The sequence below is a fragment of the Sinohyriopsis cumingii genome, chromosome 6, assembly GCF_028554795.1.
Source record: "Sinohyriopsis cumingii isolate HCF-2022 chromosome 6, ASM2855479v2, whole genome shotgun sequence".
Lineage (NCBI taxonomy): Eukaryota > Metazoa > Mollusca > Bivalvia > Unionida > Unionidae > Sinohyriopsis > Sinohyriopsis cumingii.
In genome coordinates, this window is record NC_142966.1 from 14,981,733 (window position 1) to 15,000,560 (window position 18,828).

At 34.3% G+C, this 18,828-nt stretch overlaps 1 protein-coding gene and 1 long non-coding RNA gene across 3 annotated transcripts; both read right to left on the reverse strand.

The window, feature by feature from the left end:
• Nucleotides 1–855: 855 nt before the first annotated feature.
• On the reverse strand, nucleotides 856–3,240 carry LOC149796406 (uncharacterized). Of its 2 annotated transcripts, none has more exons than XM_089961079.1 (3): nucleotides 2,940–3,240; nucleotides 2,498–2,747; nucleotides 856–2,245 (listed from the first exon to the last, which is right to left on the reverse strand). In XM_089961079.1, the coding sequence occupies exons 1-3, from the start codon at nucleotides 3,058–3,060 to the stop codon at nucleotides 2,134–2,136; spliced, it is 483 nt and encodes a 160-aa protein (XP_089817205.1). In that variant the 5' UTR covers nucleotides 3,061–3,240; the 3' UTR covers nucleotides 856–2,133. The 2 variants fall into 2 exon arrangements, with proteins under 2 accessions (XP_089817205.1, XP_089817204.1); XM_089961078.1 differs by having other exon boundaries at nucleotides 2,403–2,747.
• Nucleotides 3,241–5,852: 2,612 nt separating this feature from the next.
• LOC149796407 (uncharacterized) lies at nucleotides 5,853–9,084 on the reverse strand. Its single transcript, XR_016421676.1, has 4 exons — nucleotides 8,892–9,084; nucleotides 6,488–6,573; nucleotides 6,185–6,256; nucleotides 5,853–5,923 (listed from the first exon to the last, which is right to left on the reverse strand). It is a non-coding gene; the product is annotated as an uncharacterized LOC149796407 (long non-coding RNA).
• Nucleotides 9,085–18,828: the final 9,744 nt, after the last annotated feature.

The window sequence follows — 18,828 nt, forward strand, 5'->3', positions numbered from 1 at the left end:
TGTATCTACAAATATAGAACCTGGTGAAGAAATAATAGTTCAATCAATGAATGCAGCAGTTATGGGTCAAAACGGATCGGTACCAAAAAGGCCCACGACCAAAATGGACCAGTGCTTAAAAGGCCCGGTCCGAAAAGGCCCGACTCAAAAAGGCCCATTTATGTATTTATTACCAATTACTAGTATCATGTCTAATAAAAGTAACTAATATGTAATATCAAATTCTTGTTTTACTGGTAAATGTCTATAAATAATGTGCAGTAGAGAATCATTGTGCCGTATGTCACAATCGTACGTCAAGTTATCACGAGAATAATTGCGACACGCTAATACATGTTCTATGTAAGATGAACAAGGAAGGCAAATAATAATTGTGTAAGAAAACATTGTATGTAAAGCGAATCAGTAATATCTTTGTTATAACATATCAAGAATGAATACGATTTAGTGTCACCCACGTGTGGTTTGTGCATGCCAACTTTGTCATGGTAATGCCTTAACTAAGTAATTGCGATTTCATTTATGATTGATGGATGAATATTTTAATTTGCGAAGACTATTGACTCTTCCTGTTTCATATACATTCAATATCGTTAATACGTGTATGCGTATTTTATCTGCGTTGATTATAATTTATGCTTTCAACAGACATTTGTTATATTCTGTGACTAGTAGGCACCGTTATTGTGTTGTGGTTGCAATGAAAGTCAAGTCACAATTGGAAAAGATTTAAGAGGTTATTTATATATAAAAAATTAACAACATTAATTTGTATGATAGGTTAGAAAGAGAAATTGAAGAAAAGATATAATGTCTAACTGGTATAAGCACAAAAAAGACAAACGCTAATGTCATTTCAGATTTATTAATATGTCAATAATAACAATCAGTATCGATAATACATGAATATTAATATCTAATATCAAATACTACAACAATATTGCTCATAATGGCTGTCAAATAAATTTAACAGCAACATATATTAACTAATTCTACAATAACATCAACAAATAATCATCGAACTATAAAAACATGCATACGTAAATAATCACTTAAAAACAAATTTGCACTACAGTGGCTGCCAACGTTAATATGACAATAAAGGATTCAATCCTAGAATAACAGAGGGATATAGCAATGTTGTTCACAGTTATTCAGCTTTTCTAAAGATAAATTTCCACGTCATTTCCCGGGTTTTTCCAGGATGAAAGTACTTTTTCAACGTTCACATATGACCATTACTGAATAGAATTAAAGAACATTTTAGATATAAAACATGCATTTTCTAAATCTAAAAATGTTTTCTTGCTAGTCTCTCCAAAAACATCAAAGTCAGAAACGATGATCATGCACAAAACCACAAAATGTATCACACGAAACAAGTTTGATTGTATTCCTAATTGGCATACAAAGTCATTTCAATGTACAAAATAAAAATTCTAACTTCCTATTACAGTATTAAAGAAATAAATGCAAATAATATGAATCTTGTCTTGTAACAAAAAGAGTTTGACCATGAAAATATGTGGCATGGTAGTCGCTTACCAGCGGGCCTAGAAATTTAAACTTTGTTATATCGACTCATATCTGCATGAAATCAATAGGAAAATTATTTATTTCCTCAGAAATGGCAAGTATTATAATCATTATGTTGTTAATCCGGTGACAGACAAAACAAAACTACGGCGTAGATGAAACATGACCCAATACTTGCCATTTGTATTAATAGTCACATGACTTCACAAATCTCAAATGATGACATTTGCATTTAATATTATTTTTAATTTTTTCTCAATAACATTTGAAAGTGTGGGTTGTTAGATTTTTGTACTCTTGCCACTAGCATTGCAAATCGCAAGTAATGGGTCACATTTCATCAACGACGTAGTTTAATCATATCTTTCAGCAGAATAAAGACATAACGATTTTAATACTCAGAACTCGATAAATTTAACTCAAGATCAGTTTAATTACGACTCAGTTACATGATTATTTATACTTACACTCTAAGACCATACAGCTCGCCGACGGAGCTCAAAAACTTAGGTTTTGATCTCGTGCTGCATGTACTGGTCCCAAAGTGTATTTAATGATTCTTCAAATCTGTAGCTTCATCTCTCATGTCCTAGGTTGTTACACTGGATGGCTAGGCGCACCAGATCGGCCTCCCTCCGCAGCAGTGGCACTAACTGGTAGAAACCTAGTCCCATGTGTACTGCCTTTGAATTTATACAATGGTGCCAGCCTGAAAATGTAAAACAGATAACGAACAATTGAATTGTACACGTAATACTTTTTTTATATATCAACATGTATAAATATTAATATGATACAGATAATTATCATGCATACTAATAAACTAATGTCTTTATATTGATATGCTTTATTTTTGCTGTGCTTACCTTCAGCGTCGTTATTCGTTATTACTTTCTGGCGGTATACTGACCAGGCCTCAGCTGGAAACACTGGGTTATCCAGCCACGGCATGTGGAGGTACCTGATAAGGGTCCGTGTAGCATTGGTTGTAGCCTTCATTTGCAGCATCTGCACTGCTTGATGTATGTGCGCGCTGGGCAGGAACTGAAGGGCCAGCACTTGACGAATAAAGGAGTGAAGGCCTTCTCGTCGCATGTACGTTTCAGCCAATCCAACAGACGGAACGTGTCGCCACACGGCCTGGGACCAGTGGAAGGCACAGCCCTTAATTTCAACGACAGGAAAGGCCTCTCTGATGGCGAGCCATGCAGCTGAAAATATGCATATGCAAATAAAATTCCCGATATGATATTGTTTGTGTATGAAGCAATTCTATGTGAAAGGTAATACAGTGTCCTAATCATATTGCATGATGTCATTAATTTTTGCAGACATGCACTGTTAGCGTTGTTGAGTAATGTTCAATTTTAAATTTACATTAATGTTATTAATAAACAGCTTACCTTTTTCGAAGTCCAGTACGAATCCTTCTAATGATACATGTCCCAACCTTGACTGCAGAGAACGAAACACCTGTAATCCAAATAATCGAAATGAGGTCAGTGTTCGTAGTGCTGTTACCATAATCAATTCTACAGCAATTACATAATGTCATTTACCTAACATTCAAAAATGACTCATCATTTAATTCTTGGAAAGAAATACAAATGCTGGAAACACTGTAGAACATTCAAGAGACATATGTTTCATTTTTGAGATATCACGACATAGTCTCATCACAGGGTGTATTCATTTTGTTACTGTTTCTTCTATCTATCCTATATCTATCCAATAAACATGCTGGAAATGTAAGTGATTTTTGTAACAGGTAGAGAGAAAGAAAGCTTTAACATAATGAATTACAGCCAGATAGTCTGACTTCGTCTTCCGGTTCATTAGACAGAACACAAGCGGCAACTGCTTCTGTGCACCATTTCTTTCGATGAAAGCATGGATGGACATGAGTTGACCCTGTTGTCGGAAAGGCTCACCAAGGACCAGGAAGTTATAATCACATTTATTAAACAATTGGACATGAAGGCTATTATTGCGTGCTATTATAAATTTAAAACAGACAATATCTGCAGCTCAGCAATAACTGGTAGTCGTACAGCATAAAATAATGAATACAACATAATGTTCCATCCATATACCACCGTTTCGCTTCTCGTAAAAGTCCTAACTGATATTCAGTTGCCAGCAGGAAGTGTCGCTCCCCATCCATTCTGATGTCTGCCACCAAGAAGTCAGAAGCGTTGATAAAGTCCTCATTCAGCTGTAAAAATCAGAACAAATAGATAACTGTTGTCAATATCATTCATGTCATAAAATAATCACACTTTAAACTATCAAAATTTAATTACAAACTATATATAATTTATTTTATCTTCAAAATATAATTGACAGCATATATTAAGAATAATGAGCAAACATTATAAAAAAGTAAAAATCAATTAGTTTAAATTTTATAGTCAATATCGAATTGTAGATTTGTCTGATTTCTATATAAACCACAAACTTCAAAGTCCAACGTTCTTAGCTCTTCTGGACGTAGTTTCGCTCTGGTTCTATTGGCAACTCTTTTCAAAAGCGCCTTTTTTTGGGAGAGAGACTGTATCTGGTCCAGAACTCTCCAGAATAGCGTCTTCTGCAATTTTCAAGGCTGGTGTGAATAGTTGCTTTCTAGCAGCACGTCTCACCTTTGATAAGGAGGAAATCTTGTTATGTCAAAGGAGGTAATCACAAGCGTATAATTAAACACTAAACATGTATGAAAATTTCTTGCCTTTACCAGGAAATCCACTAAAATTATGAAAAGCATATTTAAAAAAGAAACATTTCACAATTATTGCCTTTTGTATCACCACTGTGTTAGGACTGAATATTTAAATAATTATAGTTACATGTAATTTTTGTTGTTATAGTTATAATTTTGCATTGTTTATGTAAAAAAGGTACAATTAGCTGACAATGTAAAATGCTATGCTGACAAAAATTTACCTTGGCGTACACCTGTGCCTTTAGCTGACAATCAGATACAGCTGGAGGGTGTGCTGAGCATAGCTTTGAACAAACAAGTTCCCTTGCTGACGTATTGTCCCTTTGCACTTCACGCTGAGACTTCTACAAGTGCAGCGCCACAAAGTAGAATTTACGTTATCTCGCTGCAAGGACAAAATTGCATTATGTATGTCCTTGAACAGTCTTGTCCAGTGAGGAAATGTAATACAATTAAAGATTTGATATCACACACACACACACACACACACACACACACACACACCAATTTTATTGTAACAAATTAAGGTCGAGAAAGATGTATTTTACTACGCATTTGATATACATGTCATTTGTAATTGGTATGTGATTAATATCCTAGAAACAACAGTATTCAGTGTTATAAATTATACAATCAATTAGGGGACATTCAATAAGTATGTATTTTGATTCTAAATAAGGATAAATTTAATCTAAATACTGCAGTAATCTAACCTCATGCACACAAGTTCACATCCATATTAACAAACTAAATTGAATTTATGATGTGGAATTTGTTTGTCAATATAAGTAAAAATGTTTGCCAAGGATTTTGAAGAAATTGAATTGTCAGAATTGACAATAAATCATATGTATTTGTCTACGTTTACAATAATTGATGTAAATACTATTAATATCGACACATTTTCACACACCTTTACCCCATATGAATATCCAAGACTGGACACCAGTAGTCTGGTATGTTTCTGTGAAGATCCCTCTAGGATTGAATACGTTATACCACGGTATTCGACCATTGTCTCAGTCAAAATATCGTGCACTGACCTGAAATAAACAATGTTATGCAAGCAATCATACAAAATTTAAGCATTTATGTTGTAAGGAAGTATTGCGGTTGCACATGTTTTATGTTTGTATATGATTACCAAGGAATTCAAAATCATGTTTATAATAACGTGTCTCAGACTCTTTGTAAATATTACTAGTATTGCTTGTGTATACGTACTCTTCTTCAATAATATTCACTGGATCAAGTTTCTGTCACTTACATCAAATGAAGTGTCTGCATTGGGGATGTCGGGAATCGTAATCGCCCCATATGGATCCACTTCAATTTCCATTGACTCGGCCACCGGAATATCAATCGACAAATCACCAATACTAAGGATCTGTGAAATAAATGAAACAATAAAAGACATTACATTTTCTATTTTTCTTCGCACTAGATAATGATTTTTAATTTAGTTTCATCATATGTATAACGGCAAATTGTGACTTATGGAAATATAAATATTAAGGCAGTCGAAAACCAAGTGGTTTAATTCATCGCCTTACAAACAAAATTCCTCGTGTCGCCTTATGAATTTTAAACACTTACACTTAACTCCAAAAATGGCGGGTCTTCTGGCTCATCTTGGTCTTGATCGGATACACCTATGGTCACTGGAACCTGCTGTAAACGATTAAAGATTTATTTAATTAATACAAAATTTGCCTTGATAAACGCTCATCATGAACAAAATAGTGTTACGAATTGTCAGTAGCATTTCTTGAATAACTGTCTTGAATTATATGAGAAATTAATCAACTATATTTCTACTTGTTTATATATGCAGCATAAATACGACATGAACACGATTGTACTGTTATTTACCTTATTGCAAGTGTTCTTAAAATTCCTCGTGTCGCCTTATGAATTTTAAATACTTACACTTAACTCCAAAAATGACGGATCTACTGGCTCATCTTGGTCTTGATCGGATACACCTATGGTCACTGGAACCTGTTGTGAACGAATAAGGTGTATTTAATAAATGCATAATAGTGTTACGACTTGTCAGCAGCATTTCTGGATAAACGCTGTTAATTTTATGAGAAATTAATCAACTATATTTTAATTGTTTATATATACAACAAAGTTGGGTTCATTGGCTCGTCTTTGTCGTCACCTTCCACCGCCATGGTCATACGTGGTAGAAATAATTTCTTAATATTTAGTTGCTTTATATCATACCTGATTCAATTCTCTGCATGGCCTGCATGTAAAACTGATTTCCCCTCTGCTATTTACAGCCTCCCCATACAACAGCAAGGATATTCCTAGAATAAATAATTTATTATATAATCTTCTTAGATAAATATTTTCGATTCATACTCTGTAGGATGTACAATTAAAACATGCAAAGGATAAAAAATTCATACGTGATTGAACACATGAAGCTAAATATCGCCATCATTTGCAGAGTAGTGTCTTAATTGTCGTAAATAAAGAGAATTTTCTTAACTAAAGAATTTTCTTATTTTTTGTGCCCTGTGTTGCAAAAGTCCGCAATAGGCAAACCTCTCATTGATAATTTTATTATCAATGACCTGCACCGTCATCTTTATATGTTTCATTGTAGTTCTTGTGACTTCAAGAAAAGGTAGAGTACGTTAGAATAATAAATGTGTTTGCTCGTGCTCCCTATTTCCATCTGAATAGAAGTGAATATGAAGATTTTCACAACTTTAGGAATATATTTAAAAGTGTACTTGCCAGTGCTGCACGTGCGATGTTGCAAAATCCACACACGTCACAAGTAATCGCATGCTGTCGTGGCCTAACTTCCCGAGCACAATGAATACGTGAACATACGCCATAATACAAAGTGCTTATCTTTTTTATAAGTAATAATAAATTGATAGACGAGTATGGAAAACAGATTATGGTGAAACAAGACGAAACAATAAGTACTAAAAACTTAGAAAAACAATGCTAAAATTAAAATAAATAGATTGTAATAAAGTTGGCACACAAATAAATCCATAAGCACCAGAATCAGTGATCACCAGTAAAGACTTTGCTATTTATATAGGTATTACATGCTGTAATTATCTTATTATTTGTTGCTGCGCATGCGCATTTACCTTATGAGAGTAGGTGTTTCCTCGTCCCATAGGAAGTTTACAGATAATCGCCTGGTGTAGTTCAGTAAGTAGTGTCTCAGTAATCGTTACAAAAACGTTAAAATCATATGACACATCAAGCGCTGTTGAGACTAGAGGCATAGGAAAATGTTGTGATTGTAGAGATTTGTATTTGACTCTTAATTGTTATTATCAAAGATTCCTAACATATTAAATAAATCTGAGACAGAAAACGGGTAAAGGAAGTGTGAAAAGTACAAGGCGATCGCTGATTCTTTCGTAATATCGGTACTACAATCTGCGTAATCAGTAAAGGTCTGCTGTTTGCTATCCGTTCTTTATTTCTGTCCAGGTGTTAATCCTCACTAACCAATGTTTCAGTTTTGGCAGCTCAGTGTTTTAGCAATATATGTAAAAATATCATTGACTTAGAAGTGAATAGATATGGGTATTGTAGAAAAACTTACTCTTTTCTTCTTCTTTTTTTTAATTATTATTATTATTATTATTATTATTATTATTATTAATCAATCTTGTAAACGGTCCTTTTTGACCCGGGCCTTTTCCGTCCATGTCCTTTCTGACCCGTTACTGGCCTTTCTGGACCGGGCCTTTTTAACCTGGGCCGTTTTGGTACTGGGCCTTTCTGACCCGTTACCAATGCAGCTGGCAAATATTTTGATATTGCATGCCTTCGGTTCAGCACGTCGCAAATAATATTAATCACGGTGGGTAAACAAAATTTTTAAAAACACGAATGACGAAGAAAAAGTAACCCAATTAGAGAAATTTTTGGTTTAGTTTGAGGCTTCGGTTTCACGTTATTGACATTTCATTTTTATTTTTCGTAGGAAGCTTTATTTTTCAAAAATGGACCGTACAGCAAGTGGTCTGTTCACACTGTCTGCTGCTCAGGCAAACACAGAAGAGTCCTTGTTTAAATAAATGTATCAGTTACTATCATATCCAAAACTTGAACAAACATTCCACCACGCTAACTTCTTGACTATTGAGTTAACTCTAGAAATATATTTGAAAATTTGGGCACAAACATACCTGCATATTGTCCACAATGAAACAGTTACCTTCCCCAACAGGTGTGACTGATTATTAAATTTTCACCAGATAAATCACAAACAGGTATACTGAAATCTTACCGCACACAATTACACTGATGGGTTTTATATGTACGTAGGGCCAAAAATACTGTAATGTTATTATTACATCGTGTATATGAATTTCCTTGTGTTTAATGGTTGCGGTGTTACAATTGTGGTTTCTGTACGCTGCTAATAACGTGTTATTTTTATCCGCAAGAGGTCTTTGAACCAGATCACACAGTTGTATCATCAGTGTTTCACCATGCAGATCAACTACTACTAGTACTAATATTAATACCCCTACTGGTACCTCATGGACGGGGTACTAACATGAAATAAATTGAGTAGTCCTCTTATTTAATACCGGAAGTATGCATATCATTGTAGAAATAGTTGTAAAATCTCGTTTACCTTTCTTATCGAATATTTTCGTTTAGATCATCCGCCATATTAGTTCAAATAATAATTACTTCCGTTCTCAGCCTTGTTAGTTTGTGTGCCATATAAGAAATTGAGGCTTTATTTGGAAACGTAAACAAATCGTAGTAAAAATATGGCGCGGTTTAGTTAGAAATTCGGTGCAATAAAAGTAAATACGGTTTTTCGGCAACTTTGAAATTCTACCAAGAAGCCATTATTCGCCTCTTGATTGATAATAACATAGCGTAGAATATCCAAATATGGTCTGGCAAGACTTATATAGAAAAGGGGTTACGGCGAGTCTCGCGTTATATATCATGGCGGGCACGGTGAGGCTAGTGTGATCATGCCAATTTATTTTATCGTGTAAGGGCTTAATATATTCAAAATAAGCCAAACTTCTTTCACATCATGATTATACTTATGTAGTAGATTTCTACACTATTTGTTTTTCTGACCTTAGTGATGACTTTTTTGTTCCATTACATGATATGGGATCAGCTCGTAGCCTCAACCACAACAAATCAAAGCTAAGCAGCACAGAGGGTGAACAGAAATGTTAAAAATATTTCTTGATTGGTTATTTACAAAATATACTGCTGAAATAATGAGTGGCGATCATGGTCAACCACCGCCTTTTGTTGGTTTATCTCCACATAAATGGCTGAGGAATTGTGTTGATTATTGTGAAGAAATAATTGATGATCATAGAGCACTTGATCCAGAATTAAGAGAAGTTAAAAAGTTAATCAGACTACAACCGAATAAAATTCTATATTGAAATAATGCGAGAAATAATTTCAGAAACTCCTATTAACAATTTTTGGAATTGATGGTTATTAAATAATTTGATAGTGGCAAGTAGAAAGATAGTTCGTGATACACTTCAACAACAATTAGTTATGTTACATAAAGATTTTTTTTTCAAATCTACCCGTACCATTATGTTATCGATCAGCAGATAAGCGACGACAGAATATCGACTTTGATATACCTGGATCGTCAGAAAAACAAAATCTTGTATTAAATGATACTGTTTCAGTTTGTGTCAATGTTGTTGAGAGCACGTTAACTATGGACAAAACTCCATGGACGCTTGGATACGTAATCAAAATTCATTCATCACTAGGATTAACCATCTGTGATACAGATGTTTGGATCGTCGATGATCGTATCGAATGGTCAAATTTAGTTTATCTCGCAGTGTCTCAAGTCAGAAGAATATCTCAGCTTCGGAGAATTTTCATAGACTTCACAGAAAATAATAATCAAATTCAGGAAACTAACGTTGATATAGTAAGAAAAAAGAAGTTATAAGCAATGTGACAAAATAAAAATAAAAAAAATAAACGCGAATTTGATCTCTATGCTGAATTTATCATGACGCTGAAACAACGACATAATAATCATTGTGCGAGCTGTAACACGGTAATGTTTTTGGCAATATTCAAATAATAATCCAAGACAATTTACCGTAGACAGACTTAATAGTAGTCTTGGTCATACACGCGAAAATGTGATGCTGACCTGTCTTGAATGTAATCGACGTCGAGGTGCTAGTTTCCAAAAGTGAACGTGGTGGTAATTGTGTCTTCAGGAATTACTTGTAATTGTTCACGTACACGTTGTGGAGCAGTTGAATCTAGTCTGTAGATTGCAGGTCTACCCGTAGATCTTACCACTTGAAATTTTATGTGTCGTAATACTCCAAATAGGATCAGTCTCTCTTTTTTTTTAACACCTTCAAGTACACCAGGTTCATATAAATATCTTACAGTAACATTACCTAATACTGGTTGTTTTGAAAATTCATGTCGTTGTATTGATATATGTTTTTGTAATCGCATTAACATGTTTCATAGAAGTTGCACGAGTAATTTCATTTTTTTATGCAACTATCACACTTGGTAATCTTGCAACCCATTCGCGAGATTTCATATCTTTCTGAATTATTTCCTTTGTATATTGACATCGAAATAACCGTTAAGCAAGTGTTTGATTAAATCGTTCAACAATTGCCTGATCATGATGAAATGCAGTGTGTCCTCGTCTAATTATGACGTTGTTTTTTTTTTTCATCAGAGAAGATACTGCATCAAGAAATTCCTTGCCAGGATCAACCTGTAGTAACTGTTGCCATTGCAAGGGTCCTCGTTGATACATTCGTTCAAAAGCAGATACAACTTCAATTGCTGTTTAAGTTGATAACGGCTCTGCTTCCTTATATCTACTTGCAACGTCAACGACAGTTAACGCGTATTTGTATGTATGAGATTAACGTCCACCAGTTTTAATAGCATCGTGTGGTAAAACAAAATATCTGCTTGCTGAACTTCACTAGGAGTGCTGCCATCAAAATGTGCATGCGGAATTTTTTAGGTGGTGGTAGTTTTTGTTTGCCATATTGCATGTCGTGCTAACCAATTTTCAGCAACAGAACGTGTAATATTTGCTGCATCAGCGAGTTTACTAATCGCTGCTCTACCCCTCAAATATCCTCTTGGCCTATAATAAATCGATTCCATTATTTTATAATAATCGGTTGATTAATTACTGGTTCCTAATACTAGTTTATCTTTCATCGCAGATCTTACCAAACAATTAGCTAATGATTCTCTGAAATATTTTTTGGGGAATCTAACGAATATATCAACTTCACATCTGCAAGATATCGTTGTTACAGATCTGGATTTTTATAAGCTACATCATGAACATGACATGCTTGATCAATAGCATTTATGGGATACTCTCCAGGTCTTGGTTGATCTCCCTCGTCAATTCGAATATCAGTTCGAGTTCCAGGATCACAATAATTATATCCTGGAAGATGTTGTTCTCCTAGGCATTTAGCCCATGGAGTTCTTGGTAATTTTCCTAATGAAGTAGTGATATCACCACCTGTTTTCATTCGAGACGAAATAAATTTATATTTATTTGTACCACATTTTACACATTTATCTGAAAATGCAGTTGTTGTTGTTGTTGTTTTTTGTGGGGGGTGGTGTTATTATTGTTGTTAATCTACGTGTGGGGGTGGATACTCTACATGGAACACAATATAGATTCATATTATCTATTATATTTGTATAACATGGATGTCATTGATTTCTCAGCGACACGAAAGCAAGAGCCAGTTAAGCATCATCCAGCGCTACCAAATTCTATCAGAGCAATTATCATACGTCCATCTGGGTCTGGTAAGACGCAATTGTTACTTAATCTGATGATGAGATGGCTCAGATGGGATAAGTTATATTTAGTAGCTCCGTGAGTATTGATGATCAGATTTGTTACGATGTACTTAAATATTTTAAAGAAAATGCAAAATTGTTGGACGCAGATGGTAATGATATTATTGATTTATCACAGATATTGATGAACCTCCATCTGTAGATGATCTCGATGGATTTATTATGCATCTCATGTATACGATGTAATGCTGGACAAACAATCAAGTCCAGCTAGAATATTTTCTCGAGGCAGACATAAAAACACAGACGTGATTTATGTTACTCAGCGATATACACAAATACCTAAAGTGAACAGAGATAACTGCAATACTTTATTTGTGTTTAATGGAGTCGATACACATACTCTGCGAAATATTCATCAGACTTGGTGTAGTGGGGATATAGATATGATTATGTTCAAAAACTTCTTTTCAAAGGCACAATCTGCTACACACTGATTTATAACAATAAATTTACATGATCCTCGATCACGATATCATATAGGTCTAGATAAAATCTTTGGATAAAAAGACAGCAACAGAGAGGGTGCGACCACAAATGAATGTCACGGTGGGTAAACAAAATTTTGAAAAACATGAACGACAAAGATAAATTAACCCAATTAGAGAATCTCTCGGTTTTAGTTTGAGGCTTCGGTTTGACGTTATTGACCTTTTATTTTCATTTTTCGTGGGAAGCTTTATTTTTCAAAAATGGACCTTCCAGCAAGTGGTCTGTTCACCCTCTCTGCTGCTGCCTGCATGCAATTATAAATCATTAATTCATTTCTAAGCAATCCAGGCATGCATGCTCCATGTTTATATCAGTTTCACTGTGGCAGAGTTTTGATCAAGAGGCATCTGTTTGCTGAAGTGGTAAAAATATCATGATGATAGTACACTATCTTCATCATCTTGAAAATATTTACTGCTTGACTGAGTCTATATTTCCTTCAACCTAAATCATTACCATACCCTTGGTGACCCAAGGACCAATGGCCAAAACAGCCAATAAAATTTGTTTATCTTTAGTCAGAACACTTCAGGTCTGTCAAAGGAAGATCTTATCTGAAATCATTATCTGGATTGACTGTAAAGAGTCCCACACCTGAGGTATCAAACTCAAGATTGTATTTCACTTGATTAGACTGGTTTCTTGAATCTGCAACATATCTGACACACAGTGATAGAAAATCAGTGAAGCAGTCTACCATATTTGTATATGACACATTAAACATTGATCTGTCATTGCATAATGTACCTGAGGGTCCATAATGTTCAGTCTTTATGTAATTGCATGCAAACAACATGAACTCCGATCTACCAGCACATTATTTCTGGATCATCCCATTTTGCAGTTATATGTGCATTAACACATATGAATATTGTAGTTAAGGTTTACTATCTGAGAGTCATTCTATAAGTAACAATGAGTGGTGGTGGTGTTTCTTAATATATATAATTTCATGTGACAGAGCTTAAAGAATGCAATGCATGTTTAATTTCTCCAAGGACAAAAATTCAACAGCTTTTCTTGCAGCTGATCAAACACAATGTTCTTTTGAATTAAATACATGTAATGGTTTTACTGATCAAACTTGGATTGTTTGTTTGACATGTTAAGGTCTCACTGGACAGTTTATCTGGTGAATTTTCATCCAACAATGACCTATTGCAGAAAAGTGAGAATAATTTTACACTGAAGATATAAATAAAAACAAACTAATAATTTTTGTAGAAAGCATACATGTGAGATTTTGACTGTGGCATTCAGGTTAATTCCTAATTCAACTGGTGGCTTTTATACTGAACCAACACTGCCACCAACCCCTAAATTTTACATTCATTTTTGACCGGAAAGAGCTATTTTGAATATTTTCCTATGACAAGGCAGCTAAAAGAATCAGTATGTACCTTATGCATGAATAAAGTTCACTAGTACTATGACAAATTGGCATACTTTTCATCACTCCTCAACCATCTAGATTTTTAGATATTTACTTCTGTAGCAAATACATGTAAATATGTAAGCCAAGTCGGTTGTTCATTTGCAGCCCAAGTTACACATTTAATCTACGCATTTGATCTCCAGTGCTAGTCTAACTGTGACAGGCAGTCACCAAATAAGCCAAGCCATTTCCAAGCCTAACTTAAAGTAAATCTAAACCACATTAAATATTTAGCTTATGTGTGAATTTATAAATGCTAGGCTTGTGATAATTAGGTTCATGCCTTGTACCTTACAAATTAGGGGGGTTTCAAAATATGAAACTATCCAGTGAGTCTTAATGCCTTGCTAGCTGTACATTATGAAGAAAGTCCTGTCCAGTTCTTATCAAGTACTTTGTGATTTTATTAATTTTATTATTAAGAAAGTTCTGTCCAGATGTTATAAAGTCCTTTGTGATTTTATTGAATTTATTATTAAGAAAGTCCTGTCCAGTTGTCATTATCTTTGTGATTTTATTGTTATTAAGAAAGTCCTGTCTTGTTGTTTTTAAGTCCTTTGTGTTTTATTGAATTTTATTATTAAGAAAGTCCTGTCCAGTTGTCATTATCTTCTTTCTGATTTTATTATTATGAAAGTACTGTCCATTGGTCATTATGTACTTTGTGATTTTATTATAAAGAAAGTCCTGTCCAGTTGTCATTATGTCCTTTGTGATTTTATTATTATGAAAGTCCTGTCCAGTTGTCATTAAGTCCTTTGTATTTTATTATTATGAAAGTCCTGTCCAGTTGTCATTAAGTCCTTTGTATTTTATTATTAAGAAAGTCCTGTCCAGTTGTCATTAAGTCCTTTGTGATTTTACTTTCAATTAATGATGTCAAGTATAGATTTTAGCCCAAAAATATATATAATCCCTGATTTCATCTTTCAATTATTTGCAATCCATAAAGCTGCCAAATATTACAGAGTAATATTTACCTTTGATTTTGATAAGAATTTTCTTAGCAACTAATCTGGACAAGATTAATGGACATACAGTGAAGTTTTCTTGCATAATTTGGATGACAAATTATTTCCATGATTTACTTACCCATCTTAAACTTGTGTGGCTAAAAATCAATGTAAACATTCTTAGAGGGCCTGGATAAATAGAAAATAAAAGTTTTGAAGTACAGAATATAATTGCTTGAAATCCGAGTCCAACTGCAAACTGCACAAGCCACTAAAAACACCAGAGAAAGTTTGGAAGTTGATACTGAACAGTGAGTTTTTGGAAGTTGATACTGAACAGTGAGTTTTTGAAATTTAGTGACCTGCTTAATATTAAAAGATATCATGTTGCAGGACTTTAAAAATCATTTTACATAATATCAATTTATTATATCAATATTTACATCATATCAGTTTATCATGTCCATATTACATCATATCAGTTTACTATGTCTATATTATATCATATCAGCTTATTATGTTCATATTATATCATATCAGTTTGTCATGTCCATATTACATCATATCATTGTACCAATATTACATCATACCAGTTTACTGTGTCCATATTACATCGTATTGGTTTACCGTGTTCATATTACATCATATCAGATTGTCATGTCCATATTACATCTTATCAGTTTGTCATGTCCATATTACATCATATCAGTTTATTATGTCCATATTATATCATATCAGTTTATTATGTCCATATTATATCATATCAGTTTGTCATGTCCATATTGGATCATATCATTGTACCCATATTACATCATATCAGTTTATTATGTCCATATTATATCATATCAGTTTATTATGTCCATATTATATCATATCAGTTTATTATGTCCATATTATATCATATCAGTTTGTCATGTCCATATTGGATCATATCATTGTACCCATATTACATCATATCAGTTTATTATGTCCATATTATATCATATCAGTTTATTATGTCCATATTATATCATATCAGTTTACTGTGTCCATATTACATTGTATCAGTTTATCATGTCCATATTACATCATATCAGTTTTATCATGTCCATATTACATCATATCAGTTTTATCATGTCCATATTACATCATATCAGTTTATCATGTCCATATTACATCATGTCAGTTTGCTATGTCCATATTACATCATATCAGTTTGTCATGTCCATATTACATCATATCAGTTTATCATGTCCATATTACATCATATCAGGTTTCTATGTCCATATTACATCATATCAGTTTTCTGTGTTCATATTACATCATATCACTTTGTCATGTCCATATTACATCATATCAGTTTTCTGTGTTCATATTACATCATATCACTTTGTCATGTACATATTACATCATATGAGTTTAGTGTGTCCATCCTGAGGATGCATAATGACTTAGTTGCTGTATGTCAATTTATAAGACTTTTGTTTTTTGGGATTTAATGCTTTTCAGCACATGATAGGCCAAGCATTGTTGCTAGTATATTTGGTTGAGGTAGAAGTTGCAATGAACCACTGATGCTCAGGAAGATACAAGCAAGATTTCTCTCATACATTGGTTGAACTGAGACTTGAATCCATACAGACACAGGTGAGATGTGAGACTTGAACCCATACAGACACAGGTGAGATGTGAGATTTGAATCCATACAGACAAAGGTGAGATGTGAGACTTGAATCCATACAGACACAGGCGAGATATGAGACTTGAATCCATACAGACACAAGTGAGATGTAAGGCTTGACTCCATACAGACACAGGTGAGATGTGAGCAGTCTGTAATGACAGGTACCTTAGACCACCTAGCTGTCCATGTTGTGTAAGTTTATTATGCTTCCACTGGGGTTGCAGAAGGGATATGTTGCTTTGTTTCTCCATGTCTACAAGTCCATAACACTGTACATCATCTGCTTCCTCTAAGGTTGCAGAAAGGATATGTTGCTTTGTTTCCCCATGTCTACAAGTCCATAAGTCTGCACATCATATGCTACCATTGAGGTTGCAGAAGGGATATGTTGCTTTGTTTCCCCATGTCTACAAGTACATAAGTCTGCACATCATATGCTACCATTGAGGTTGCAGAAGGGATATGTTGCTTTGTTTCCCCATGTCTACAAGTACATAAGTTTGTACATCATATGCTTCCACTGGGATTGCAGATGGGATATGCTGCTTTGTTTCCCTATGTATACAAGTCCATAAGTCTGTACATCATGTCATTTTACTGTAAGTGTTCATCTTTCAGCACATATCATACACAAAAGTAGTTGAAAACTGTTGAAGTTATGAAGCATAGAATTGTACAAGATATAGAACCAGCAGTCAACTATCAGATGGTAATTACATTGAAATGTCCGACAATGTGTGCATTGTGATGGTCGTTACATTGAAATGCCTAACAAGCTTATGATGTGCATTGTGATTATCATTACATTGAAATGTCTGACAAGCTTACGGTGTACATAGTGATGGTTAGAACATTCAAATGTCCAACAAGGTTACAGTGTGCATTGTGATGGTCATTACATTGAAATGCCTGACAAGCTTACGGTGTGCATTGTGATTATCATTACATTGAAATGTCTGACAAGCTTACGGTGTGCATAGTGATGGTCAGAACATTCAAATGTCTGACAAGCTTACAGTGTGCATTGTGATGGTCATTACATTGAAATGTCTGACAAGCTTTCAGTGTGCATAGCGATGGTCAGAACATTCAAATGTCCGACAAGCTTACAGTGTGCATTGTGATGATCATTACATTGAAATGCCTGACAAGCTTACGGTGTGCATTGTGATTATCATTACATTGAAATGTCTGACAAGCTTACGGTGTGCATAGTGATGGTCAGAACATTCAAATGTCCAACAAGCTTACAGTGTGCATTGTGATGGTTATTACATTGAAATGCCTGACAAGCTTACGGTGTGCATTGTGATGGTCAGTACATTCAAATGTCCAACAAGCTTACAGTGTGCATTGTGATGGTCATTACTGTCACAGAATTAGGCAAAGAAATAACTTGGTTTTGTCTTAAAAACAGTTAGACTATTTCTCGTTGTACATACGTACAACGTTATATAGGGTGAATGTGTTTTTCCAGGTAAGCAACTGTATTAACATGTACCTAGCCACAGATTACTTGTGTCAGGTATCATGACTAACATGATATGCACGGGTATTCTACCCAAACTTGTACTCACTCTCCTATGGATTTAAGTAAGACGAATCACAAAAAACCACACTGGTCGTTTTTGGATCACGTCAAGGAGTATACACTCTCCTTTATTCTCCAGCCATAGGGGTAAGTGTTAAATTTACATTCTTTTTATTTGATAGGCGAAGCTTATTCGGTTTGTATTGTGTCATCGCATAATAATGTGTTCATTACAATGCAGATTTAAAGTATTATCATATGTCTAGAGATTATACAGAAACTATTATGTCCCATTTGGTATAGCTGTTTCTGACTGTGTTGGAAGCTGTTTCTGACTGTGTTAGAAGATGTTTCTGACTGTATTTGAAGATGTTTCTGATTGTGTTTGTAGCTGACTGTTATGGTAGCTGACCATGTTTGTAGCCGTGAATGTCTATGAAATGTTATTGTGAATATGACTAGAGTGGTCCGAAGCTGTATGAAGCCGTCTGAAGTTTCTTGGAGTCATCTGGAGCTTCCAGAACAATGCTGTCTGTTGTGCTAAGATTATTGTGAATCTTAGTCACGATAAGATTATTGTGAATCTTAGTCGTGATAAGATTA